This window comes from Phoenix dactylifera, chromosome 8, assembly GCF_009389715.1.
Source record: "Phoenix dactylifera cultivar Barhee BC4 chromosome 8, palm_55x_up_171113_PBpolish2nd_filt_p, whole genome shotgun sequence".
Classification (NCBI taxonomy): domain Eukaryota; kingdom Viridiplantae; phylum Streptophyta; class Magnoliopsida; order Arecales; family Arecaceae; genus Phoenix; species Phoenix dactylifera.
In genome coordinates, this window is record NC_052399.1 from 21,096,800 (window position 1) to 21,120,071 (window position 23,272).

The following is a 23,272-nucleotide window of genomic DNA, read 5'->3' on the forward strand; positions in this document are numbered from 1 at the left end:
TACAGGAAAGGATGCAACTATGCAGATAAGCCTATTAGACCAAAAGAGCCCATGGAGCAGGAATCATTGGCTTGAATTTCAGAAGCAAAACTAAGCCCCAACAGAACAGGGAGTGGTGTAAACAGATGATAACACCAAGTTCCGACCCTCAGCAATGATAAATTTAAACAAAGCACCAGCAAATATTGGTAGCTTCCAAAGTACAAGGAAAAACCACATTATTTAATTGCCAGTCGCAAGAAAGCATTGATCAGCTAAATGATCTTTGTTGTTCAGTATCCCCAGTTGTCATTACGGATTTCATCATCAAACTTCTTCTTGAGCTCAGGGTGCTTCTCGAAATACTCATCAGCCGTCATGGTGCTAATCTTCTTCTGCACAGGATATGAGGTTTATGAGAATCAATCACATCACAAAGAGCACTGCAAAAAACTGATTATAATCCAAAAAAGAAAGTGGTTGGTGTAACATGGATTCAAGCTATTCTTACCTTCATCTCTTGAACCTCAACAATTTCCTTCTCCAACCTTTCTGACTCCTTCAGAGATTTCTGTTCTGCTTCTTTCAACTCCACCAACTGAAGATTAAAAATATATATATATTTTTGTTGTCTCTTTTTTCAGAGATATAGATTGGGAGAAAAAAAAAATAAAGGACAGTAAGGTAGACTATCTCACCAAAGCATCAAACTTGGGCTTGTATTCTGGAGTCACAGTGTCAACATACTTGGGGATCTCTATGCCTACAAAAGGATGGCATTTGCATGAACTCATTAGTGCAATAAAAGATGAATCACCAATAAAACTGCAGATATGCATGAGACAAGAATAAATTAGTAAATTGTGATATGAGTCTAAATAGAAATGCTTGGCGATTCATAAAGCCAAGCCAAATAGTCGGGACAATGCTTCAAGTTTAATCAATTATGGTTGTGGTAAATTTCCACTAACATATAGAGTGAAATCTTATGGCACATCCATCATATTACTGAAATGAACCTCCAAAAATGAAGGGTACATTAAAGAACTTCTTAGTTGGTGGGTTCAGACCATCAAACCCATGAGTTCACATCCAAGAATCAAGCCATTGATCAGACAGATAAAATCTGAACAGATACTTCTTGGTTATTTTATCTTGACCCAAAATATGTTAGGCTTTTAGTACAGTAAATTCTAGAAAGATGGCATAACTCTTGGCATTAACTTCCAGACAAACGAAATGTTTAGGAATCTAATTTCCTCAAATTGCTGAAGAAAACTAGAATATGAATCTTTGAGACCAGATCAGCAGTAGGATCAATCAATCAAATCCCATTCAGCATCCAGTATGGAGTGAAAAAACTGCTCTTAAATATTCTGATGGGATAAGCAGCAGACCAACTTGATGGTTGCCCATCTAGACATAGAAGATTGTATGCAGTTTATGGATAATAATGAAATTTTCCAGCTCATAAAATGTGAAATAAAAATTAACTATAATCTGTATATTATAGATGATCCAAGCACTACTAATACTTACTAACATGATAGTTAAACGTTAGAGGCAAATAATATTCATACTCCAAGCACTACTAATACCTACTAGGGCTTCCATCTCTGAGACGGAAAGAGAGAGGGGAAATACAACAAAGAAGCAGATGAAAGTGGAGCCATACTGTAAAACAGGTGGGTGGCCAGATTTCTTCTCTGACAGAATTATTGTTTTCCCCTTCCAGACCAATCAAAAATTTGTTGCACACCATAAGTTTCCAAATGTGACCTTCCAGCTGAATTGACTAACTAATAACACTTTCTTCTACAATTAGGCCTCTATGCATTTCTAAAATTAGAATTTCCCCATTCACTTCCACATAAAGGCCTGTAACTACTTCTAAAACATGTCAAGTTCTGACTGTACGGCGACTATCACTTTCAACCCAAACACATTACATGCTCAGAAGATGCTCCACTTGCCAAACCTGCCAAAAAGAAATCAAGAAGAGTATTAGGCATATCTCACCCCTTTCTTCGTCAAGATATTATGTCGTCCTCTCCTGAGCCTCCCTGAAGACTAGAGGACAATGATGTGCCTTCCTCCGCAAGATTCATAACAACCTCCGACAAATCATCTTCTCAGACAACCTACCAGTTCTGGAATGAATAATCACCACCATCTACTATGCACTGAGGTTCCTAAGACAGCATATACCAATCTTAACAAGTCAATTCCAGACAAGTTAAAGCTAAAGCCCTTTTCAAATGAAGTATTTTGATGTCCACATTGGTCAATTCTTTAAAGAACTTATAACACATTCACAACATTTGTTTTCCAAGATATGCCAGATATGCCTATATCCCAAATAAAACCAGTGAGCAGGTTGCCAACTAGTCCCTAAACTGGGTTGAGGCAGGCCCTCTATCCTAATGAAAGTGATTTTAGACAGTAAGACTAGTGGGTTGACGTTATCCTCAATGTGGCATTCTCATAAGCATTGTCAGAACATTTGGCATCATACCAAACATAAAACCATTATAAGTATCCATCAAGACAAACTACTTAAACCTTAAAGGACATTTTTACATATGCATGGAGGGACAAAAGACAAATGATTACAGAAACTGAATTTGAAATAACTTTGACATATTTAGTCATGGATAAGTGATTGATAATTGCAAAGTTTCAAGCTTCATATTCAACATCTTATCAAGATTTTCACATGTAAGGCAGATGAAATACATGTAGAATAAGACATTTCTTCAATTTCATAGTTCTTTATAATCTAAATATTTTCTCTTTACCAGGGTTATTATGAGAAAAATATAATTGTATGCGTGTGCATGTGTTTCTCATTCATGCAGAGGTGCCATTTATTTCATTTCCATAACTTGCTTTTCTCATATATGACCTATCATTGTGGGCTTATATATTGTCAAGTTATACATACATGCATACATAGAGAGCCAAGGTTTCTGATGCTATGTCATAAACCATTATAGTGTCTAGAAAAATCGACACTTCTAGACATGACTTTTAATATTCAAGTTCTTCATAACCCACCATTTAATATACTCATCTTGAACTTCAAATTTTTAGCATAAGTTTCCATTTGCAAACTCAATTTATATTATTTACTGGCTGCTATAAGCATTACTGTCCTCTTATTTGTGATTTGGAATCTTGAAGTTCCCATTGCCAGTTCTGCAGACACCATCTTTTGGTGCCAAAGCCCATGCACAGAAATGTCCTTTAATTGAATTCATGCCATTGTTATTTCACCTCAAGATACTCTTATATATCCACTGAAGCTGAATTATCTCCCACATCATTTATGCAATGACTGTACCTACTTTTGTCTTCATAAATTTTACTGTATAAAGAGAAACTGAATAACAATTTAGTGACCTTAATTCTGTACTTTAAGCACAAAAATATAAGCTGAATGAATTGCATCTATATCCAGATATTATCAGATATTATCAGATATCCATCCAAATTTGTTTCTGTAATTGAATATATCCATATACAAATACAAATTACAACATCTGAACTGATATCTATGTCCATATTTTGTACCCAGCAAAGAAAAGCAAATATGGATATGGATATACCAACATCCAATCCATATCCAAATATCTAATTCCATCTACAATTCTATTTAGTTTCATTGAGCTGTTATAAACTTCCAATGAAAATAAGTGATAGTATCAACAGATCTTTGGTTTAATCTTCTTTTCGTGCAGTAACATTTTTGATTTAGTGGACAGCATCCTCAATAATAATCCGTTTTTCACTTCAAAACATGCTAAGTAACTTTGGAGAATTATTAGGATCCATAGAAAAAGTCAGATGACTAGATGAAGGCAATTATATCTTCAAATATTTATTTTAGGAATAATAAAAAAGGGAGGCTTACATACTTAAAAATAGTTAAAATAAAGTAGAACAATAGTTTTATCCATAAAATTTAAAATCCAATTTATATCAATATTTTTCAGTACCTGATTCATATCTGAACCTATCTATGGTTACAAATTTTAGCATCCATCTAATATTCATACCCGGATTCATATTCGATAAACAAAGCAGATAGAGATATGGGTCTACCAATATTCTATCCGTTTTCAATATGTTTGCAGCCCTACTTGCATCCATATTGTATGTAAGCTTAAATATACATATAGATCTTCATAAAATGCCAAGTTTATAATGTAACAACCAGATTTCTTGGTTACAACATGAAAACCATAAGTCTATCTCATGAAATGAGAATATATCCTCTAATCAGATACCAGTAACGAGAAACTAATTTTCCGATGTTCCATGAAGATTATAAGTATGAAGAAAACATACTCTCATAAGCCTCTTTATACATATCCACCAAGCGAGATCCAATTCCTTTTCTATAATATTCCCAGTCGATGGGTTCAGGTTCCTACATGAGTAACAAGAGAATAACAAGTAATAGTTGTCAGCATATTATAACATGCGAGCTAGAAAATAAAATACATGAAGCAAAGAGGACAATGCCCTGTTTCTAGAGTTGGGGGGGGGGGGGGGGGCGGGGGGGGGGGGGGGGGGGGGGGGGGGGGAGAGAGAGAGAGAGAAAATCACATCTACATTTCAAAAAGTAACCTTACTACTTGTCAAACTAGTTATATAATCAATGAACTAATTAAAATAAAGGGAATATATGTGCCTGAGTAACACTGATGCGTATGGATACACCATCATTGAACTATAGATGGCAAAAGAAGCATAGTATCATCTTCAGCATCCAGCTGATATTCTTGAGAAATATTGGACCCTTGAAAAAAACTAAGATGAGTATGTTTGTGTGAGATCTCATGAGCCTGTATACTTCACATAAAATAATGTTAATATTTACATGCTGGCATACATAAGCCTGAAGCTCATGGTCAAAAGTCTCTCTCTCTCTCTCTCTCTCTCTCTCTCTCTCTCTCTCTCTGTGACTGTAAAGAATATATGGATGCAAATTTAGTAGGAAAATTACAGGAAAAAAAAAACAAAATATTGCACTGGTAGAAAAAATAAATGACTGACTAAAAAAACTGTTTTTGTTTGCTCTCTCAAAAGCAGAAAGAAAAACAAATGAAGACACTCCAGTGAAACAAGAATCAAAAATATGGCTTATTTCCCCTGGAGTATTCTTCAGAAAAGCACAAGCACGGAGACCAACCATGGATAGAAAATCAGGACTTGTGGGAAGACCCGGTTTGAAAAAGGCCGGATTTGCTTTTCTTTTTTCTGTCAGTATACGAGTGAATCAATATATATATATATATATATATATATATATATATATATATATATATATATATATATATTGGTTTCGATCGTGATGGTTAATACAAGTAAGCCAACAATGGACCAGGTTGGCAAGGACCTTTTTCCTCTACTTTTAAGAGATTTGAATACGGCATGAATCGGTGTCGAAAAAAATCACTTTTTTATCCTTGAACACAAAACATCACAGCATCTCGAAAGCATACTTTCGGAAGTTTGTATTAAAATTAAGTTCTCGGACCAGATCATCCGAGCACAAGCCTCTCAACTGGGCACGATCGGAACACCATTTCAAGAAATACATCGGAAACAAGAAACGGAAGCCCTATGGAAGAATACAGCGAATCTAGGAAAGAAACCCTAGATCCCAAAGCATTCATGGAATTGAAAAGAAGCAAAGAAGGACGCGACCGGATGAGATTACCTGGCTGAACTTGGTCTGTAGGGAGTGGTTGACCTCGTCGAAGGCGCGGCGGAGGTTGGCGAACTCCTTGCGGGCCTCCTCGGAGACGAGAAGCTTCGCCATGCCCTCCCAATCGATCGACTTGGTGGCCTTCGCGGCCGTCTCCACCACCTTCTTCGTCCCGCTCCCGCTCATCCTCGCTTCCTCTTGTTTTAGTGGGGAAGGCGGCGTTCCTTCTCCGCTTCCGCGATCGCTTCTTCCAATCTTGAGGGCAGGGGGAGCCCGAGGACATGGCAAGGGAATGAATGCGGCTAAAAGAAGGCTCAAATGGGCCGGACTGGGGCTCGGCCTGGTCAATATACTTTGTTGACCCCGAGAGCCAGCCCGACACTGGCCGGCCCACAAAACGAAGGGCAGCATGGGCTTGCAAGACAGTGCGAAAGGGCTTATCGGTCGATTCGACCTGTAATTAATATTGGAATCCATATAACTCGGTGCAAGTTTGATACTTTGAGAAGAATTGATCAAATTCCCTCCCGTCCTCCTCCTGATAAAAAAATGCAGTGAATCTGTGAGTCCTCCATCGACATTAGAGAATTTGGTTGACTCGAGTAGATCCAGCTAAAATTCTGACTCAATGTAAGAAATTTGCAAAGTCCAGCAAACAAATCTGATAGCTAAGGAATCATTTCTGCAATCCTATTGTCCTTGAATGGCTCTCCATGCAAGTTTAATGAATCTTTCAAGTGCAATCCTATCTTGCTCGCTAACATAATCAAATCTGCTGTAGCACAATTTTGTGCAAGTCTATAGTGGATCAATTTTGTCTCGATCTATCCTTTGTACATGCCTCATTGAACCTTTTGATCATAATGGCTACCCATTTCCTCCCATTCCCTCTGGCCTCTTGTACCTATGCCCAATATTAGCGCATCCCTCTGCTCGACGCTTTCTCATCTTAGTAGAATTTATCAACCTGACATAGATAAAATGAGATCTAATGACATATATGATACATACCATGGGCATGTAGACTCTTATCATGTAGCCAACTGTTTTCTCTGACTTTCTTCGTGCATCAGAGGGCATTTTTGTTTCGTTTGTATGCATAGTTGTGCATGTTTTTAATATAAGAGCTGGGTAAATTGAGTTTTCAAATTTGGCTTGAGTTCCCCCTGTAATGGAACTCTTTTGCTGTGCTTTGCTGTACCATCATATACTATTCAATTTTGACACTATATTGGAAAAATTGCATCCTACAAAACTGTACATGGTAAAAACCACTACCATTATTGCTCCGTAACAATTTCAAGAATCCAAATCTACTTTACTCATCATTAGGGTTCTTCTTTGTTAGAGGATATTTATTAACCTTTGTTTTTTTGTGCTGCGTGCTTGATCTGCTATTTGATCTACGAGTGTAAACGTCAGTAGAACCAGTACTGGGCACTGTACCGGTTGCTCGGCGGAACGAGTCGGTACGGATCCATACCATGCTGTGCCGAGCCAGTACCGACACAGTAGAAGAGATGGGAGAGATAGAGAACGACACAAGAGATGGGAGAGATAGGGAACGACACAGTAGAAGGTTGGCCTCGGCCCGCCTCTCTCTTCATCCCTCTCCCTCTTCCTCTCTTCCCCTCTCTCTCTCTCTCTCTCTCTCTCTCTCTCTCTCTCTTTCTCTCTCTCTCTCTCTTTTCTTCTCTCCTCTCCGGCAACACCGTCTTTATTTTAGTGCCGGAGACGTTCCGGTCCACCACCGGTACGGCCTGAGATGCCTCAAACCGGGCGGTTCGAGACAGTTCCGCAGGCCTTGATTGTAACATTCACTCTATGAGAGTTTTGTGCATGATACTGTGCAAATGTTATTTGGCTTGAGTCGGCTTTTTAAGGTAATCTTGATGCTAGAAATGAGGCTCTTGTTAAATATGGTATAAACAAAAAAAAAATTTTTTGGTACAACGGCGGTTCATATACGACGGGTGTGGATGCGGCCAACAAAATCAGAAAACAAAAGACTACATAAGAGCTCCGGCATAGAGCCATGATCCATCCAGACGAAACCTCTCAAGTGGTGAGCCGCAAAGGAAGCAACCAAATCGGCGGCACCATTTGCCTCCCTGTAGATGTGCGTGGCCTGATGGAAGCTGCACTCTTCCATTAATCTGCGAATGTCGTAGAGTAGCAGCCCATTCTCACCTGCGCGTCCTCGACCTCGGATCTATTTGATTACCGTGGCTGAATCCTCCTCGAAAAGGAGGCGGTTCGTGTCCAATATCTGTCTGGCATAGAAAATATCCTCCCAAGCGGCTCTAAGCTCGATACACATGACAGACGAGTCGAAGATCTGTTAACCTCCCACTACCGCTAGCATGGCGTTGTGATCACTGATGATGAAGCCTACACCTCCGTATCTCCCGTTCTCAGCCACACTACCATCGAAATTCACCTTAAGAAAACTAGGAGGTGGAGGCACCCAGGATACGAGCACAATCCTGGACCACAAAGTTGTTTTCAATGATATTAGTACATGCTGCATGCGTATCAACCGCTTGCTGGTAGGAGATGGCAGCATTAGCGGCTGCAAGTGCAAGTGCAACTGGACTGTCTGGTCTGAGTCTGATCTAAATAATCCAATCATATCTGCATCCAAAATTCAGATGCATCATGTGGGTCTCGCACCAGTGTGCGACCTACATGACTTCAATCTGTACCCACACAGAAATCCAGCTCGCGAATGCTCGTAAGTCGTGGACAGTTCAAGCACGCAAGTTCCAACAATCATCAGACCAAACAGCCAGCACGCAGCATTTTGCTGAGCAGATAGGAAGGTACAGTGGCATTAATATCAGGTTATAGCTGAAACCAAAATGGCATTAATCGACTACCTTGGCCTTTTATCTCCAGAATTTTGACTATGAAATTTGGTGGATATCTTTACCTTGCTATTCATCAACACGTCCCTAATGTTCTGTGACTGAACTTTGCTCCCAAGGGTGTTCGTCGCAGAACACTGCTCCTGATCAAATGCGAGAATTTCACTCCCAATAAAGTGAAATACCAACTACCATTACCAGATAACGAAATACCAATTACAACAGTCAGCTTGTCTAAAACAGTAGGAATTTATGCAGTGGTCTCAGATATAAACAAGACAATTACATTCACAGGGAAACCTAGAGAGCAACAGAGAAACACATCCTCACAGTCAGCAAATAACAAATACAGTTCAAACATGTGCGTTTGTCAGCACGTGCCAAAATGAGAGCAAATGTGTAATCCATAACCCTACTTGAGCAGAACACCCTTTGCTCCATTTACCAACAAAACTGGACTAATAATATAATGGTCACCATCTTCAGTTGCAAATAAGTTTTGCTCAGGGAAGTCTTGGACTTATAGAGTTTCAATTGCAAATATAGGCTTCAGATCTGATTGTGACTACAGTTATAGAAGAAAACAATATGACTGATGGCCTATTTTTATTCCTAATTGAATTGTTTAAATAACAATTTTGTCACATAACATCCCCTGCCGCTGAAACAGTAAATCATCTCCAAAGGGAAGAAAACCCGCATCATCCAATACCGTGGTTGTGGCTAAGGACATCCTTTTTTGGCATCACTGCTGTTTTGATGGATCAGATTTTGTATCCTCAGTGGAACCCCACTGGGAGGCTAGCCGCTTTGTCCTCTCTAGAACACTGAAGAAAATTGAACCGCCAATACCAATCCATAAAACTCTTGGTCCAATACCCTGTCAAAGAAATCAAATCATATGAACGTAAAAAGAAGTTCAATCCTTTTTTACCTTCTGAAGTATTCATCTTTTTTTGATAGTAGCATCCTTATTTGGTACATATACAACATGTCTACTTCATATAGCATAAATCTTCCAATTGGCACAAAACTGAATGATGGATTATGGAATAATGGGTCAGAAACCATATTAATCTATCAACAAAAAGGATGCTTTAACCTAGACTGATGTTAGTTATGCCTAGATCATTGTTATAGCATTCAGTCTGTTAATACCACATGTACAAATAGTTTGATTTAATTACTTCAATTGCAGAAATTACGTTAGTATAATTAACATAAGCAGTCTTTGGTACAACAAAAAAATGCACAAGACAATGGCTCCAGATCATTCCCAATTTTACATCCTAGAGACAAGATTATCATGATGAAGCCTCCTAACAACCTTGCTATACTGGCAATTTGTGTTAACCAAGATTAAAAAGTACGTGCCAATTCAATAGGTAATGGATACCCAAGATAGCTGCTTTTGTGGTGATAAGAAGCATGGTATATTGCCACATAATATACTACTGGGGGTATATATGGGTTTCTAGATTGACTAAAGGCAGAAAAGCACAAGATAATGCGATCAGACCTTCAAGAAAGCAGCTGGACCTTCTTCTCTGATAATAGTCTGAGCACAATTAAGCAGCCCATTGTATTGGTTTGCCGAGCCCTGCGACACAAGCCCGATGAACAACTAAATTTCAACAAGGTTATTACACATAGCAAAATTTAAAAGAACAAACAATTCTACCTGAACCATCAATCTTGTCTTCATTACATCAAGCGGCGTAGTTACAGCTCCAGTTATTGCACCTGTAAACATGAGAAATTCTATCAACAGAGGCAAAAAAGATAGAATTTTGACACACTACCTAGAAATTTACTGGTGCAATTTTTAAGTGGATGCACATGACTAATATTGTAATTGTGCATGTACATGCAAGCATTAGTTGTTTCCGGAATGATGTGACTTGATAAGTGATATAATAGTTAGCTGCGTAAACCAACGGTCTACTTGCAGTTTGCTGAAGATGGCCAACTACCCGATGGGTCATCTTCCACAGTACATCCAAGTAAAACCATGATGACTCATGCAGAAGTCATTTTCATGACAGTGAAAGTCATAGTTAGAAAAAAAAAATGCCACAAGTAACCTTCAGGTTTAAGACTTTTTGGTACTAATTTTTGGATAGGCACCCTGAATCTGAGAATAGAATCCATGTGTACAAAACATGTCTGGCATTAAGAACACGAAGTTGATAACGGAATTTATGAGGTGCAGTGTAGACGAGTTATATACATCTAGGTAACAGCGCACAAGGCACTAGAAACAAGACCATCGAAAGGATTTGGGTGTACCAGCAAAGGCACCAATTACAGCATTCTCTGGATCATTTAACTCTCTCCTTGCCTGCATGAACAAGAAAAATAAAAGAGGAAAGAAGAGGGCATTAGTTTTTAGTTTACATCTCCCCTGGCGTCATTCCCCATCTTCTCAACACAAAGTTCCTGTACAGGAATACAAGTCAAACAAGAAACATTGGAAACAAACTAGTCTATCTAGCTTCTTTCAAACCATATGATACAGCATCATATATTATACTTTCTTTTTTTTTTCTGGGATAGAGATGAAGGCAACATACTTTATTGACTTATGGTACGAAGAAATCTCATGGATTAACTACAGATTAGCACATTTCAATCTCAACAAGAACCTTTTTCCTTTGAAAACTCATATGCCTAAAAACATGAACACTTTTAAACCCCAAGATACATATCCTTGTCTGCAGACAGGACACATGGTAAAACTCCAAAAGATTAAATGTAAAAGATCATCACACTTTCCATGTAAATGCATTACATGGACTATCCTAATGAACAAATTCATCTAAGACAATTTCTTGTGCACTTGTACATCTATTCCATAAAGAAAAGAAGCAATCAGGCTTAATTTGCAAGATGAACTTCAAAAGTTCATAATAGTGAGGTCTGAAATTGCCTTAAGCTTTCATCAGCATCATAATCATTGGAGGAAGATTGGATCAAGCAGCTAAATGACTATTTCATGGTACTGTTCCTTAACTTTCAGATTAAACTTAGGAGAGGTAAGGCCTTTCACCTTATGCTCTTCACAATTGCACCAAAAGCTTTGAGAGAGACAAATGCTTAGTCCGCTTGCACGATAGATCCTTCTAGATAATTTGTCGCAACTCCCAAATTTCTTCACTAACAAATCCCTTGTAAGAAGAAGACTTGAGAGGAATTCTCAAATATCTGATGGGAAGGGAAACAATCATTGAACTCAAAGCTTCCACCAGAATCTTAACTCTCCCCCGATGCCCATTCAACCTCCCTACAAATTTCGAAGTCACATCAAACAATGAAGCACAAACTTGAGACTTCAAAAAATTGTTCAAATTTTTTCTTTTAGGTAGCTCAGCCTCCACTGAGATCCAAATTCTCAAATCTTGTTCACGCCCTAAAAAAGTACTATTTCCAACATTGGACAGGTGGCGTGCAAAGCCAACCAGTTGCTTCATGAGCACCTTTAAACCATTCGATGATGTTGTCAGTTGGAAATTAGATGTTTTCAAATCCAGTGTGTGTCAAGAATTTTAAGAACAGGAAATAAATAATTGACTAGGATCAACTGAATATAATTATATGAATGGCATGAATACTCTTTCTACACCATGTAAGAAGCACTAGCTTCATTACAAAGATATCTTGAGGCAGATAATAAATCATCTCCATCAAATGAGTACAAATGCAGCATGTCATCTTACAAAAATTAGTTAGTATGAAGCATACCGCAATCTTATATCCAATTCGAAGCTGCTCATATATACAAAATTGGATGGCATCAAATGGTAGATCTCGCAACAGAAAGGAACTGTATCCCTACAAACACAATAAGGAACAATGCCAAGCATCAGATACATAAAATCATCGCGTGGCCTCAAATGCTGTTATAGTTGTTAAGTATCTATAATGACATGAAATTAGCAACAATATAAGAGGTCACAAACTCAATTAAATAAAAGCATAAGGACATCATAAAATTTAAGTTAGGCTGAACACAATACATACAGCATAAAGACCTCTAAAACCTTCTTTAGCAATGATAAGACGAACAGCATCAGGTGCAGAGGCAAACTGCCCAGTCTGCATCCTTTGTTTGACTACCTGAAACATGGCAACAGCAAGAGTGAACTTAGAGAAATCTTAGAAACTCTACCAAAAAAATATGTACTTACCTCTGTAGGAACACGAATAAGTGAAGAAGCAGCTCCTCCAATGGCACCTGCAGTCTGAGTGGAATTTTTCATCTTAGCGAAACTAACAGAAAAGTAACATAATTCCAATAACATCTTAATGCTGGTCAACTAAATCTAAAATAACAATGTCATCTATATCTAGTTTAAGGGATATGTTGCATTTAATTGTCAGCAAGCCATGAAAAAGCACTGATAAGCCTATTTATTGTGAAAAATGCCTGTCAGCCAGACTCAGGAGTTTAAAGCCCTACCAAGCTTTGAACAACAACCCAGAAATATAAGCCACTTTACAAAATTTAATTATTAACAGAGTTGCACCCATGGTTTGCTGTACCGGCCTGAACCAGACGGTACGGAGCGTACCGTACTGTACCGTACTGGTTCAGTACGGTACCTAGTATGTGTGGCATACCGACACTCGGTACACCAAAAAAATTTCATTTTGTACCGACACAGTACTAGTGTGACACCGATGCGAGGTCTGGTACCAAGACAGTAAACCTTGGTTGCACCGATGTATAATATGTACTATACATATAACAGATTTTATACTATAAATGGATCAGAATTCAATTTCTGAATTCAACAGTGCTAACACTGTAAGGACATCTATACTAAATGAACATCTCGCTCACATATGGAAGGAAATTTGGTGGGCTATAGAAGTCTGCAGTATCATGGATGACTAAAGTAGACAAGTATTTCCATAGGTATCAAAACTTCCAAACTAACAGATAGTGCTCGTTCTAGGGATGGAAGATCCAGTCCTGAATATGGGTACAAACGCAGTCGACAGAGCAGTAATCATCATGTGACATCAAAATAATCTCCCCAAGTAACAAGTCAGAGAGATCATTCGAGAAAGAGATTGCTTCTATTGAGTTATGCAATTAAGATTCTTTAAAGAAGAAAATGCTAATCAATTGCTCGAGCATCCTTCTTCCCAAATTACAAGAATAGAAGAACAGGCACAAATATGAAACAATAATGGAGTTGGCAAACAAACAACTATATAATTATAATAGATACTGATTGAATAAAGATAATGATAAATGAATATGATACTTATGGAGGAGTTACATGGACTTATTCCGGAGTAGCGAATTACCAGGATTATTAGTTGTGCAAATACTTGCAACTTCTCAAAAGTAACTAGTTCGCAAAATGCTTGGAACCTTTGATCAACTTGGGGAACGCATGTAATGAAGGTTGAGAAATAATAACCGGAAAGGTGCTGTGTCAGACATAACGATGGTTTATAGCAAGATCATAATTACAGTACTAGGGGTAAGAAACAAGAATGAGTGGTGAAGGTGGGAGTTTTACAGAAGTGGTGGACCAAGGGCTGGTCTTTTTGCCATGTCCTCCTTACACTTGTCATAGTAGTCCAGGCGGTTCATATTGCAGAATCCCCGTGTCTCATGCTATACATTGCTGCTATTCATGTGGGTGGTGCTGCTAATTCTTGAAGCATTAACATAATCCAATGCATATAAGAATGTATAAATACAAGTTGAGTAGGCGTGTAATAAGCTACAGAATAATTCAAATCTTGAATGACGGGGAAACTCCTGGTTTCCCCACAGAGCTGGACATGCCACGTCCAACATGGTCATAGTAGCCATCTTGATCAAGTGTTCTAATACTTTCTTGGGCCGCCCTTTTATCTATCTTTTATTTTTTATTTATCTTAGAAGTTTTATTGTTTTATTTGTTAAAAAATTATTGGACTCTTCAAGTAGCATATTTAGTTTTATCAAAAAAAGTAGCATATTTAGTTTTATCAAAAAAAGTAGCATATTTAGTTTTATCAAAAAAAGTAGCATATTTAGGGTGAATTGGCCTTATTTATTGTACTCTAAGGCTAATATTTGCTATGGTCAAAACCTATGTAACTCTGCTTGTATCTATTTTATTTTCATTGTTATTAGTAAGTACCTAAAACTAGCTTCAAGTCGCTACGCTTGTTCCCATTATTTTAAATTTAAAATATCTTTTTATAATTTTCACATAATTTTTATTCACACCCCCCAATGGGTACTTCATATGTTTTTCCAACCTGAGAGTAGTATCTTGGTCAGAATAGTTTTAAATTAATTTTGATATTTGGGTGTAGATTTGGGTATTGCCAAACACATCCAAAATTTATCCATAAGAACAAAAATTAAGTAGCATGCTGCAACAATAACCAAAACATGTTACATTTTTCCTGCATTTTTTATATTTTTAATAATTAATTTATCTTGAAAATATTATAATCTTATAAAAATAGAAAATAATTTAGAAAAATAAAAAATAACTATTTTGTAGCTTTGATCCTTACTCTACATCATATAATAATTTCATGCCAAACAAAAAAGATGGCACGATTTACCCTATTTTTCTTTTTTGGCTAATTTATGGCAAATAAAAGCTCACCATGATAGAGTTTCTTGAGCAACTGGCCACGGTGATCAAAATCCTAGATCGTGCAACGTCCCTTCCTCTCCCCCTCCCTCTCCCTCTCTTTTTCTCCTGTTTCCTTTCTCTTCCTCTCTTTCTCTCTTAGTTTCTACCTGCAGGGGTGATGGCAGTGATGGGCATCAAAGCCCACAACACCTCAAACAAGGTAGCGAGACACAGGTGTGGAACCTGGTCCCATTATTCTTTTAAAAAATAAAAACCCATCACGCATGAGGTTTCTCCCAGCCATTAGGAGACTTAGGGCCCGTTAGAGGAGTTGTTGGCAGTAGAGCTTTTAGAAGTAGAGCTTTTATAAAAAGTTGTTTGCTATTTGGTAACTACATTTCTAAAATGTTGTGCCACTTTAACATGTGTTTGATAAACAAAGTAACAAAGTACTTTTGGTATGACAAGATGACCATAAAGGACATTGCAGAGTATTATACAACAGAGCATAATAAAATATAATATGTATTAATACATAATATATGATATAGTATAATATTATTGTAATGTAATATAATATTATAATATAGTAATATAATATTGTATACTATAGCATAATAATTTAATATATTATTAAATTATTTAACATAACACATTAATGTATTATGATATAATGTAATATAATATTATATTTATAGTATAATACAAAAATAAAGATATATAATATTATTATTATTAGCGTAAATTAATTTTTCATAATATAACAAATTTTCTAGCTAGGTGATAAAATTGATTAAACAATTATTAAAGGGACATTTTGTGTAATTGTTATATTTTATCACGGATATTTTGGTTAAAAAAATAGCTTTCCGACCGGGTCTAAAAGTGATTTTCCGGAAAGCTCCAAAATGAAGCTTCTCCCAAAAGGTTGTTTTTAGCTTTCTAGAAAAGCTAAAACAGTTTTCCAAAATTTTTACCAAACACCCTATTTCATCTAAAAGTACCTTTGGAGGGCCAGAAAGTACGTTTTGACCCTCCAAAAGCTTCCCCAAATGGGGTCTTAAGCTAGTCCCATATTATTTTCTTTAAAAAAAAGGAATAGAAGAGATCAGAATATTGAGGGCCTCGCATGGACATGCTTCCTCTATGGATTGAGGGACCCAACCAGTCTTCCCACAAGACAAGTGGATTGTGTGGTCAGGCCCCCATCCTAGGTAGGACCACCATGGGATGGGTGGGGCGTTGCGTGTGAGGGTTTTGAGGTCCCGTCCTTGTCCCAAATCCCAGTTTCTTGCAGGAATAGGATGCCCCACCCCCCACCCCCCCCCCACCCCCCACCCCCCAACCCCCCTTCTCCCTCTCTCTCTCCCCCCTACTGATTCTTAAAATATTGAAGCTGCAAAATAATGTTGAACACTAACATTTCCAACCCTTTCTTTTGCCGTTATAAATGAATGTAACACTAGAAAGAACTTACATTTATCATTATACAATCTACTTCCTTCAATAAATGAGATAAAACCACATTTTCTAGGCCAAACAGACTCTATATACCTTAAAATAATCGTTACACAAGCACTAAGCACCTAGCTAGCTGCCCAGCCATGACCAACACACCCAAACTATGTTACAATATCCAGAATAATTAGGTTGTGCAGAAACACTGGCCTTGCATATGTGGTGAGCAGATAGTTTTTGTAAATCTTTAATTCTTTTAGATAAACAGAGATTAATGCATATGATGCTTTCTCTTTACAATTTAATCTTATAAACTAATTCTACCTAACAAGAAAATATATTATGCTATAATGACGTCATATACTATCCATTCTGTTGGAACAAGAATTTACATTCATGGACATAATTAGCAATAACTAATAAATGAGAAAACATTATACAAATGCAAGTTACCTTCCATCAAGCACATAACAGAATATTTCTAAGACAATTGCTGGAAAATTTCATGAAAAACATAAAAAGCCTGAAATAAATGAAATTAGTATGCACTTACCAGATGAGCAAAAGCGCTAAGATTTGCAGGAAAAACCTCTAGTAATTTTCGCTTAGTAGGTTCATATATACCCACAAATACAGCAGATGCTCTGTTCGATAAAAAGGAATATTAATTTGCAAATTGCAGAATTTCAAAGCAATAATAGAATATGAATAATGCCATATCTGAACATAAGAAAGAATTCTCCTAGCTCTCAATAAAAAATAACAGCAAATGAAGCTATAAGATGGGCAGCAAACATTTGGAAGAACTCAACCAAAAAAGACTAAAGAGAAGCCACACAAACTAGGGTTTCTTTAATATTATCCAAGAACAATATTTCCACAGAAAAATCAATGACAATGCCTTTATATAAGACAAATAACTCTGTAAGTATTTCCACATATGCAAAGAGTGATGAGAAGAAGAAATCAAGACAGCTAATAGTGATCCAGCTGCAACATAGAATTTGAAACAAAATGACTGTATACGCAAAAGCGCAAGAAAGAAAGAGGTTATTAGAAAAAAGGCCCAATGGATAACACTTCTATTTAGATAAATTCATGAAGAAGTAAATCTATAATATCCAGCTTAGCATGAGAAACCTATAACTTGCGTTTAAGATACTCACGGTAACACCCCAGCAAGATTGCCTGCCAATCCTGAATAAAGACCTTTCCAATGAATTTTGCTTCCACCATGAGCAGCCTGGGAGGGAAAGAGATTCCCCGTTTAAAAGGACTTTACCATATTGTTTCAACAAAATGTTATCTCAAGTGGAACAACCATAAAAGCCCAGACTTGATATTATACCAAAAACAAAATTAAATACAACCTTAAGGCAAGCTAATGACCAGCACAGGCATGGAGTTATAACATATGGAAAACAAATGGAAAGTGAAGCAGAACATAAGGTAGATCAATAGAAATGAACATTATAGTTTACAAGATTTAAAGATCATATGCTGCCGCATAGCTTCTGTCATATTTTCTATGTGAGGATATCAAATGGGCAAGCAGAAGCTATCGTGATACAAAGACAAAAGCATGTCAAAGTTTTGCTTGTAGACAGGGCAGTGGTGGTTGATGTGTCAGCTGCACATGCAAAAAGAAAATTATTTTTATCTCACATCTAGAACATGACTAGCATCAGGAAATATGGAGTTCACACTTGTATACAGCAAATTCTAAGTAAATCCAGCAAATCATGGAAGGAGTTGTTCGAAAATGAAACCACCAAATACAACACATCCAGCTTGTCCAGTTATAGTGCATCCTGCATATCAAGATGGATCTGGCAATAAACCCAGAAATGCAAAAATTTATTCACTCAAGCAAGAACCAAAATTACAACCAAAAAAATCCTCCTTGCCACAGATAAGGAAAAGCTTGATATTAATTAAACAGTATCTTTTCATTTCTCCATGGGGTTCATCACAATGTTAGCACAATCCTCCTAAATGGGGCTTGGACAATAACATTAGATATTTACAGGAACTATAGCACTCTTGAAGGATCTAAGCAAGGTTTAATTTTACAACCAGATGAATATTTTGGAAAAACCATTTCAATTCTTGAGGATTTAAAGGAAGAAGTGATGCCAAAACAGGTATTAGCCAATGTTGAAAATCTGTCCTTCTTAGACAAAAAATCTATGGTTTTGTCTGGAATGCTGTATTTTTGGATGGAACTGTTTGTCTGAAACAATGGAACGTCAGCATTCACAACCTACCTTTCAGATTACAGAAACTCGTTCAGAAAATAATAACTGAATGGTCGCTACTATAAAGTGTAAGGTCAAGAATCCATCAAAATTAGTCTTGCATCTATCAGCAGCACAACTTGGCACATGGAGGGCTAATGTATATAAATGCAGTATGCAATCCAATAAGACATTTACCTCTGGCATAGAAATATCTACTGACATTCATGATTTTATCAAACATTACACATTGTAACATCACGTCCAAAACCGTTAAGAGCCATAACATTTCTGCAGGCAGGCTAAGAACAGTGATATAATAGTAAAAGAAAAAATAATAACAAATGCTTTCTGGATGATTAGCCTGCCTGAAGCCGAGTCTTTATCGTATCAATTGGATATAAAACTGTTTCGACAACAACACCAGCAGTACCTCCAGCTATAATACCCTCTGAAAAAAACACAAATATCTACTTTAAACAAAAATAAGTGATATGTAATGTAAAAGATATTTATGGTGAGATATGGTTCCACCGCAAAAGCATACTATAAGACTAATATACTCATGAGAGGATTGCTCAGATGGTCCTCTCACCTTTGAAATTAATGATAGGCCATCTAAATTCAAGATTCAGACTGTGTTTCCCACGTCGGACCCTGCCGGGTGCACGATACCATACCACAAAACAACCCGTACTAATATTGTACTAGAATGGTACTGGTATGGGTACTACAACCCGTAGTGTGAACCTTGATTTAAACCGTTGAACATGATATAGTGTTACAAAAAAAAAATATCTAGAAACTAAACTTCATATATTTTGATGGTCTATGACCTAATCATCAAGAAAGTATCAAAATGAACATCTTTAATGGCATGATACCATATTTTACTATGATCTAATCATCAAAACATAGTGAACCTAAATCTGTCTATGGTTTAAATGGGTAAATTATGAAGGGAGGGAGGATCTGCATTCTACTTTCACCCATGCCAAAAAAGGCAGACTGATAACCCGATGCACTGCCAAGGTCAGGGAAGCTCATCAGCAACATTTTTACCATGCTTCCACTAAAGAGAAAAAGTACTCTTCACGGGATCTCTTGTGGAAAATTCAACTCTTCCAAGGATGAGGACAATTTATGTGCCCTATCTTGTATTTTACCATACTAGTGCAGTTGATATAGTTCATTTTCGTACCTGATTTGATGCATAGGTTAGAGACCACCAAAACATATGAAGTTTGGTTTCTACACATTTTTTGTGGTATAGGTCATGCTCAACAATTTGGATGGCATATCATTGATTTTGAAGGTGGGAGGAGCATCTCAACCATCCTCTTGTGAGTAAGCATCGATACATTCACACATACATATGTTCTTCTCCCTTATCTCATGAATCGACATGCACTTCTAATTGAATAACAAAAGGTTATAGAACCAGAGTGCTTTGTTGCATGTTCTACTTTTCCATGTGTGGATGTGTGAGAATAAATATCATTACATCCGTGTGTGAAATTTTTGAAACTTCAATAATGGGTATGCTTTTACAATAAATACACAATATTGTCAACTTTATGTTTTCTTTTCTTACTATCTCCATCCCTTGAAGCTCAAGAATACCCACCTATAGATCTATGACTTAATAAAAGTATAATGCATCATTAAATACCAATCATATATTCACTGTAATGTACATTTTCTTTTCTTAAGGTAATCTGATTGCAACACCACGATCTCATGATTCCAAACAAAGAAAGACCAACATGTTAACCTAGAAGTTGAACCTTTGCATCATATTTGCTATTGGATTATTATACAATTTATTTAGAATTTTGAAAAGCAATTTTTAAGCCTGATAATGTTATTTTACTTCAGATCGTGACATGTCTATGCAAATCTTTTATTGATGTATATGGTTTGACCTCCTTAAAGCAAGACAGACAGTTCAACAAGCCAATTTCATTGTTTCATTTTAAAACATTGTAGTACAAGTCTTGAGCAGTCAGACAGGAATTATTATAAACAAATTTATAAGATGCAGAATTTACCACAGAATACGCGAAGAAAATTCAATGGCTTTTCTCCTCCCACGGTAACTGATGAAAAGGGCTTTGGTGTCTCCATTATAGGGTGATGGAACTTACTTGAGGATGCATCTACAAAACCAAAAAATGAAAAATAAATAGCCTGCTTAGGGGGGAAAATGGTGAGAATAAGCATGATCTTTTTGATAACACATGAATATAATGGCACCAACTTCAGCTACTAAAATTTATTATTTGATCAGGTTCTGTAACACATACAATGTCTACATGGGTACAAAGACTACATGCATCAAAGACTAGGCATGCATCAATGAATCCCGAGGACTCCTATCTGCAAATTGGAGGATATTCGTTATAAAAAATGAAGAGAATATTTGTTAAGGTTCATAGCAGATGATTAATCTGTTGTGTCAAGGGCCAGGAAGAGTTTTAGCATTCCTCAGAGGAGTACAGAGAAATGTTATGCCTTATTGATGACAAGTAGGTTTCTTTATGAAGAAAATATAAAATAATGGCACAACAGATAACAACGGAAGGACACAAAAGTATCAAAGAAATCAAGCTTTTATGCTAATATATTACGAGGTATATTAAAGTGTTTAGTTGTGTTGTTTTACGCTTCCACTCTATATACCATCATATCAGTAAAAAAATTTATCACCAAGAAAGAAAGGGGAAAAACCAGATAAGACAAGAGGTTAATCCAAAATACAAAGCCTCTACCAGTCATGCATCACAATTAAAATCATCCCAGAAATGCTACTTATAACACTCCAACCAAAGTATCATTTGTAGATTATATCTTCCTTTATGTGATTACTATGCAAAACAGCAGAAGCTACCTGATGAAACTGCAGAACTTCTAGTATCGACAGCCAATATTGGAGGGCCCATCAAGTTCCAACTATCTACACCTGGGGTCAACAAAAGATAATTTTCAACTTGAACCATCATGCATCATCAAACTCTTCATAAAATGTGAGACTTCAGTTTCATTATCAAAGGCGGAAAATCCTATGTACATAAATCAAAAGGAAGATTATAGTGATTGGTTACAAAGCTAGGAATTGAATAATTTCAGGGAGAAATCCTGCTCTAATAATTGTTAGATAAGGCATATTTTTGTCAAATTTATGACTCTGAATTAATGCGCATGAATGTACTGTCATAGATGTCAGCAAGAAAAGAAAGTAAGAGAGAGAGAGAGAAGAAAAGAATAGCATTCCCATCGGTGCTATGTCAAAAAAAAAAAAAATGTCATACATTATATAGCATGACCATGCAATCCTTAAAGACTGAATACATCCGTCAGAAGCATTATTTATTAAAAACTAACCAGATTAGCATTTTAAATTAATGCCTACAGATAGAGAATTGGAGATGAAGAAAAACAGCATGATCCACATCTGTCTGAAAACTAAATTTCGATAGAATCCATTGAGAATTAATGCCAAAAATTAATTCATAAATTGAAAGACGCTGTTTGAGAGCAATTTGTACTACCAAATATACCCATTATAGGAAAAAGGAAACGAAAGAAAAAAAATGATGACCCGGAATCTTTCCCCTTTGCAGTCCACCAAAAATGACGTTCTTGGTTCGATCATCACAGAAACTTCACGAAAATCAAATACTAAAGAAAACGAAAATAAATGAATTTGTCGCGAAACGCAAGCTCTGTAGATGCAGTCCTAAAACTATGGCCACGAAACTAAATTTCAAAGAAATCCCTTTACTCAGTAACGCCTGGAAATTAATCAATAAACTGAAAAAGATACAGCTTATAATCAAATCGTGTCACCAAACATAGACATCAAAGATCAAGAAAGGAAGAAAGAAGAAAGACATAAAGAAAATGCGCCCTCGATTCTTCCCCGATTACATGGTGATGGTGTTCTTCGTTATATCGCTCCATAAAGCTCGAAAAAAAAAAAGCAACGATTACAGAATTCGAAGAGAAGATAACAAGAATTTTGCCACGACACGTAAAATCTTGCAGATATCGCCGCATAAAAATAACGTAAGTTTACCTTTTTGGAAGACCGACTTTCTTGGAAGAACGGCCTTCTTGGGAGGACGGAAGGAGGGGGGAGGGACAGAGAGAGCGAGCGAGCGAGCTGTGGATGTGAATCGGTGAGATGGGGTGTTAAGAGGGGATTTCTTGAGGGTTTTGGTTGGCGGCGGCTCAGGTCAGGTCTGACTTCTGACCCAGCGACCGGGCCGAACCCGGCCCGTTCCGTCCCGGCCAGATTCACCTCTCAGGCCCATGCATAAAATCGGACCGGAACCGTCGCTGGTCGGGCAGCCCATTTATAGGACAAGGCGCTGGGCGCCACCCCCCGTGTGTCAAACGCCAACTGTTTTAAAGGAC

At 37.1% G+C, this 23,272-nt stretch overlaps 2 protein-coding genes across 2 annotated transcripts; both read right to left on the reverse strand.

Annotated features, from left to right (window-relative positions):
- LOC103709753 (ATP synthase subunit d, mitochondrial) lies at positions 1-6,001 on the reverse strand. The gene is made up of 5 exons (XM_008795250.4): positions 5,708-6,001; positions 4,330-4,411; positions 678-742; positions 491-577; positions 1-374 (listed from the first exon to the last, which is right to left on the reverse strand). The coding sequence occupies exons 1-5, from the start codon at positions 5,879-5,881 to the stop codon at positions 273-275; spliced, it is 510 nt and encodes a 169-aa protein (XP_008793472.2). The 5' UTR covers positions 5,882-6,001; the 3' UTR covers positions 1-272.
- Positions 6,002-8,811: 2,810 nt separating this feature from the next.
- On the reverse strand, positions 8,812-23,084 carry LOC103709754 (S-adenosylmethionine carrier 1, chloroplastic/mitochondrial-like). Its single transcript, XM_008795251.4, has 13 exons — positions 22,932-23,084; positions 21,744-21,815; positions 20,905-21,012; positions 19,222-19,304; positions 17,783-17,859; positions 17,170-17,260; positions 12,750-12,803; positions 12,583-12,678; positions 12,304-12,393; positions 10,852-10,903; positions 10,244-10,305; positions 10,082-10,162; positions 8,812-9,442 (listed from the first exon to the last, which is right to left on the reverse strand). Exons 2-13 carry the CDS (start codon positions 21,793-21,795, stop codon positions 9,308-9,310), a joined length of 981 nt encoding a protein of 326 aa, XP_008793473.2. The 5' UTR covers positions 21,796-21,815; positions 22,932-23,084; the 3' UTR covers positions 8,812-9,307.
- Positions 23,085-23,272: the final 188 nt, after the last annotated feature.

Bases quoted from the DNA above. Each gene is read 5' to 3' on its own strand.
- LOC103709754 (XM_008795251.4), bottom strand. From the start codon at position 21,795: ATGGGCCCTCCAATATTGGCTGTCGATACTAGAAGTTCTGCAGTTTCA. The intron at 12,394-12,582 runs GTATGTATTGTG...TTGTGTTTGTAG, and splicing joins GTTTTAGAGGTCTTTATGCT to GGATACAGTTCCTTTCTGTT. The intron at 10,306-10,851 runs GTACACCCAAAT...TCATGTTTACAG, and splicing joins TGTAATTGGTGCCTTTGCTG to GTGCAATAACTGGAGCTGTA.
- LOC103709753 (XM_008795250.4), bottom strand. From the start codon at position 5,881: ATGAGCGGGAGCGGGACGAAGAAGGTGGTGGAGACGGCCGCGAAGGCC. The intron at 4,412-5,707 runs GTAATCTCATCC...TTACTCATGTAG, and splicing joins TACAGACCAAGTTCAGCCAG to GAACCTGAACCCATCGACTG. The intron at 578-677 runs GTGAGATAGTCT...TTTAATCTTCAG, and splicing joins AGCCCAAGTTTGATGCTTTG to TTGGTGGAGTTGAAAGAAGC.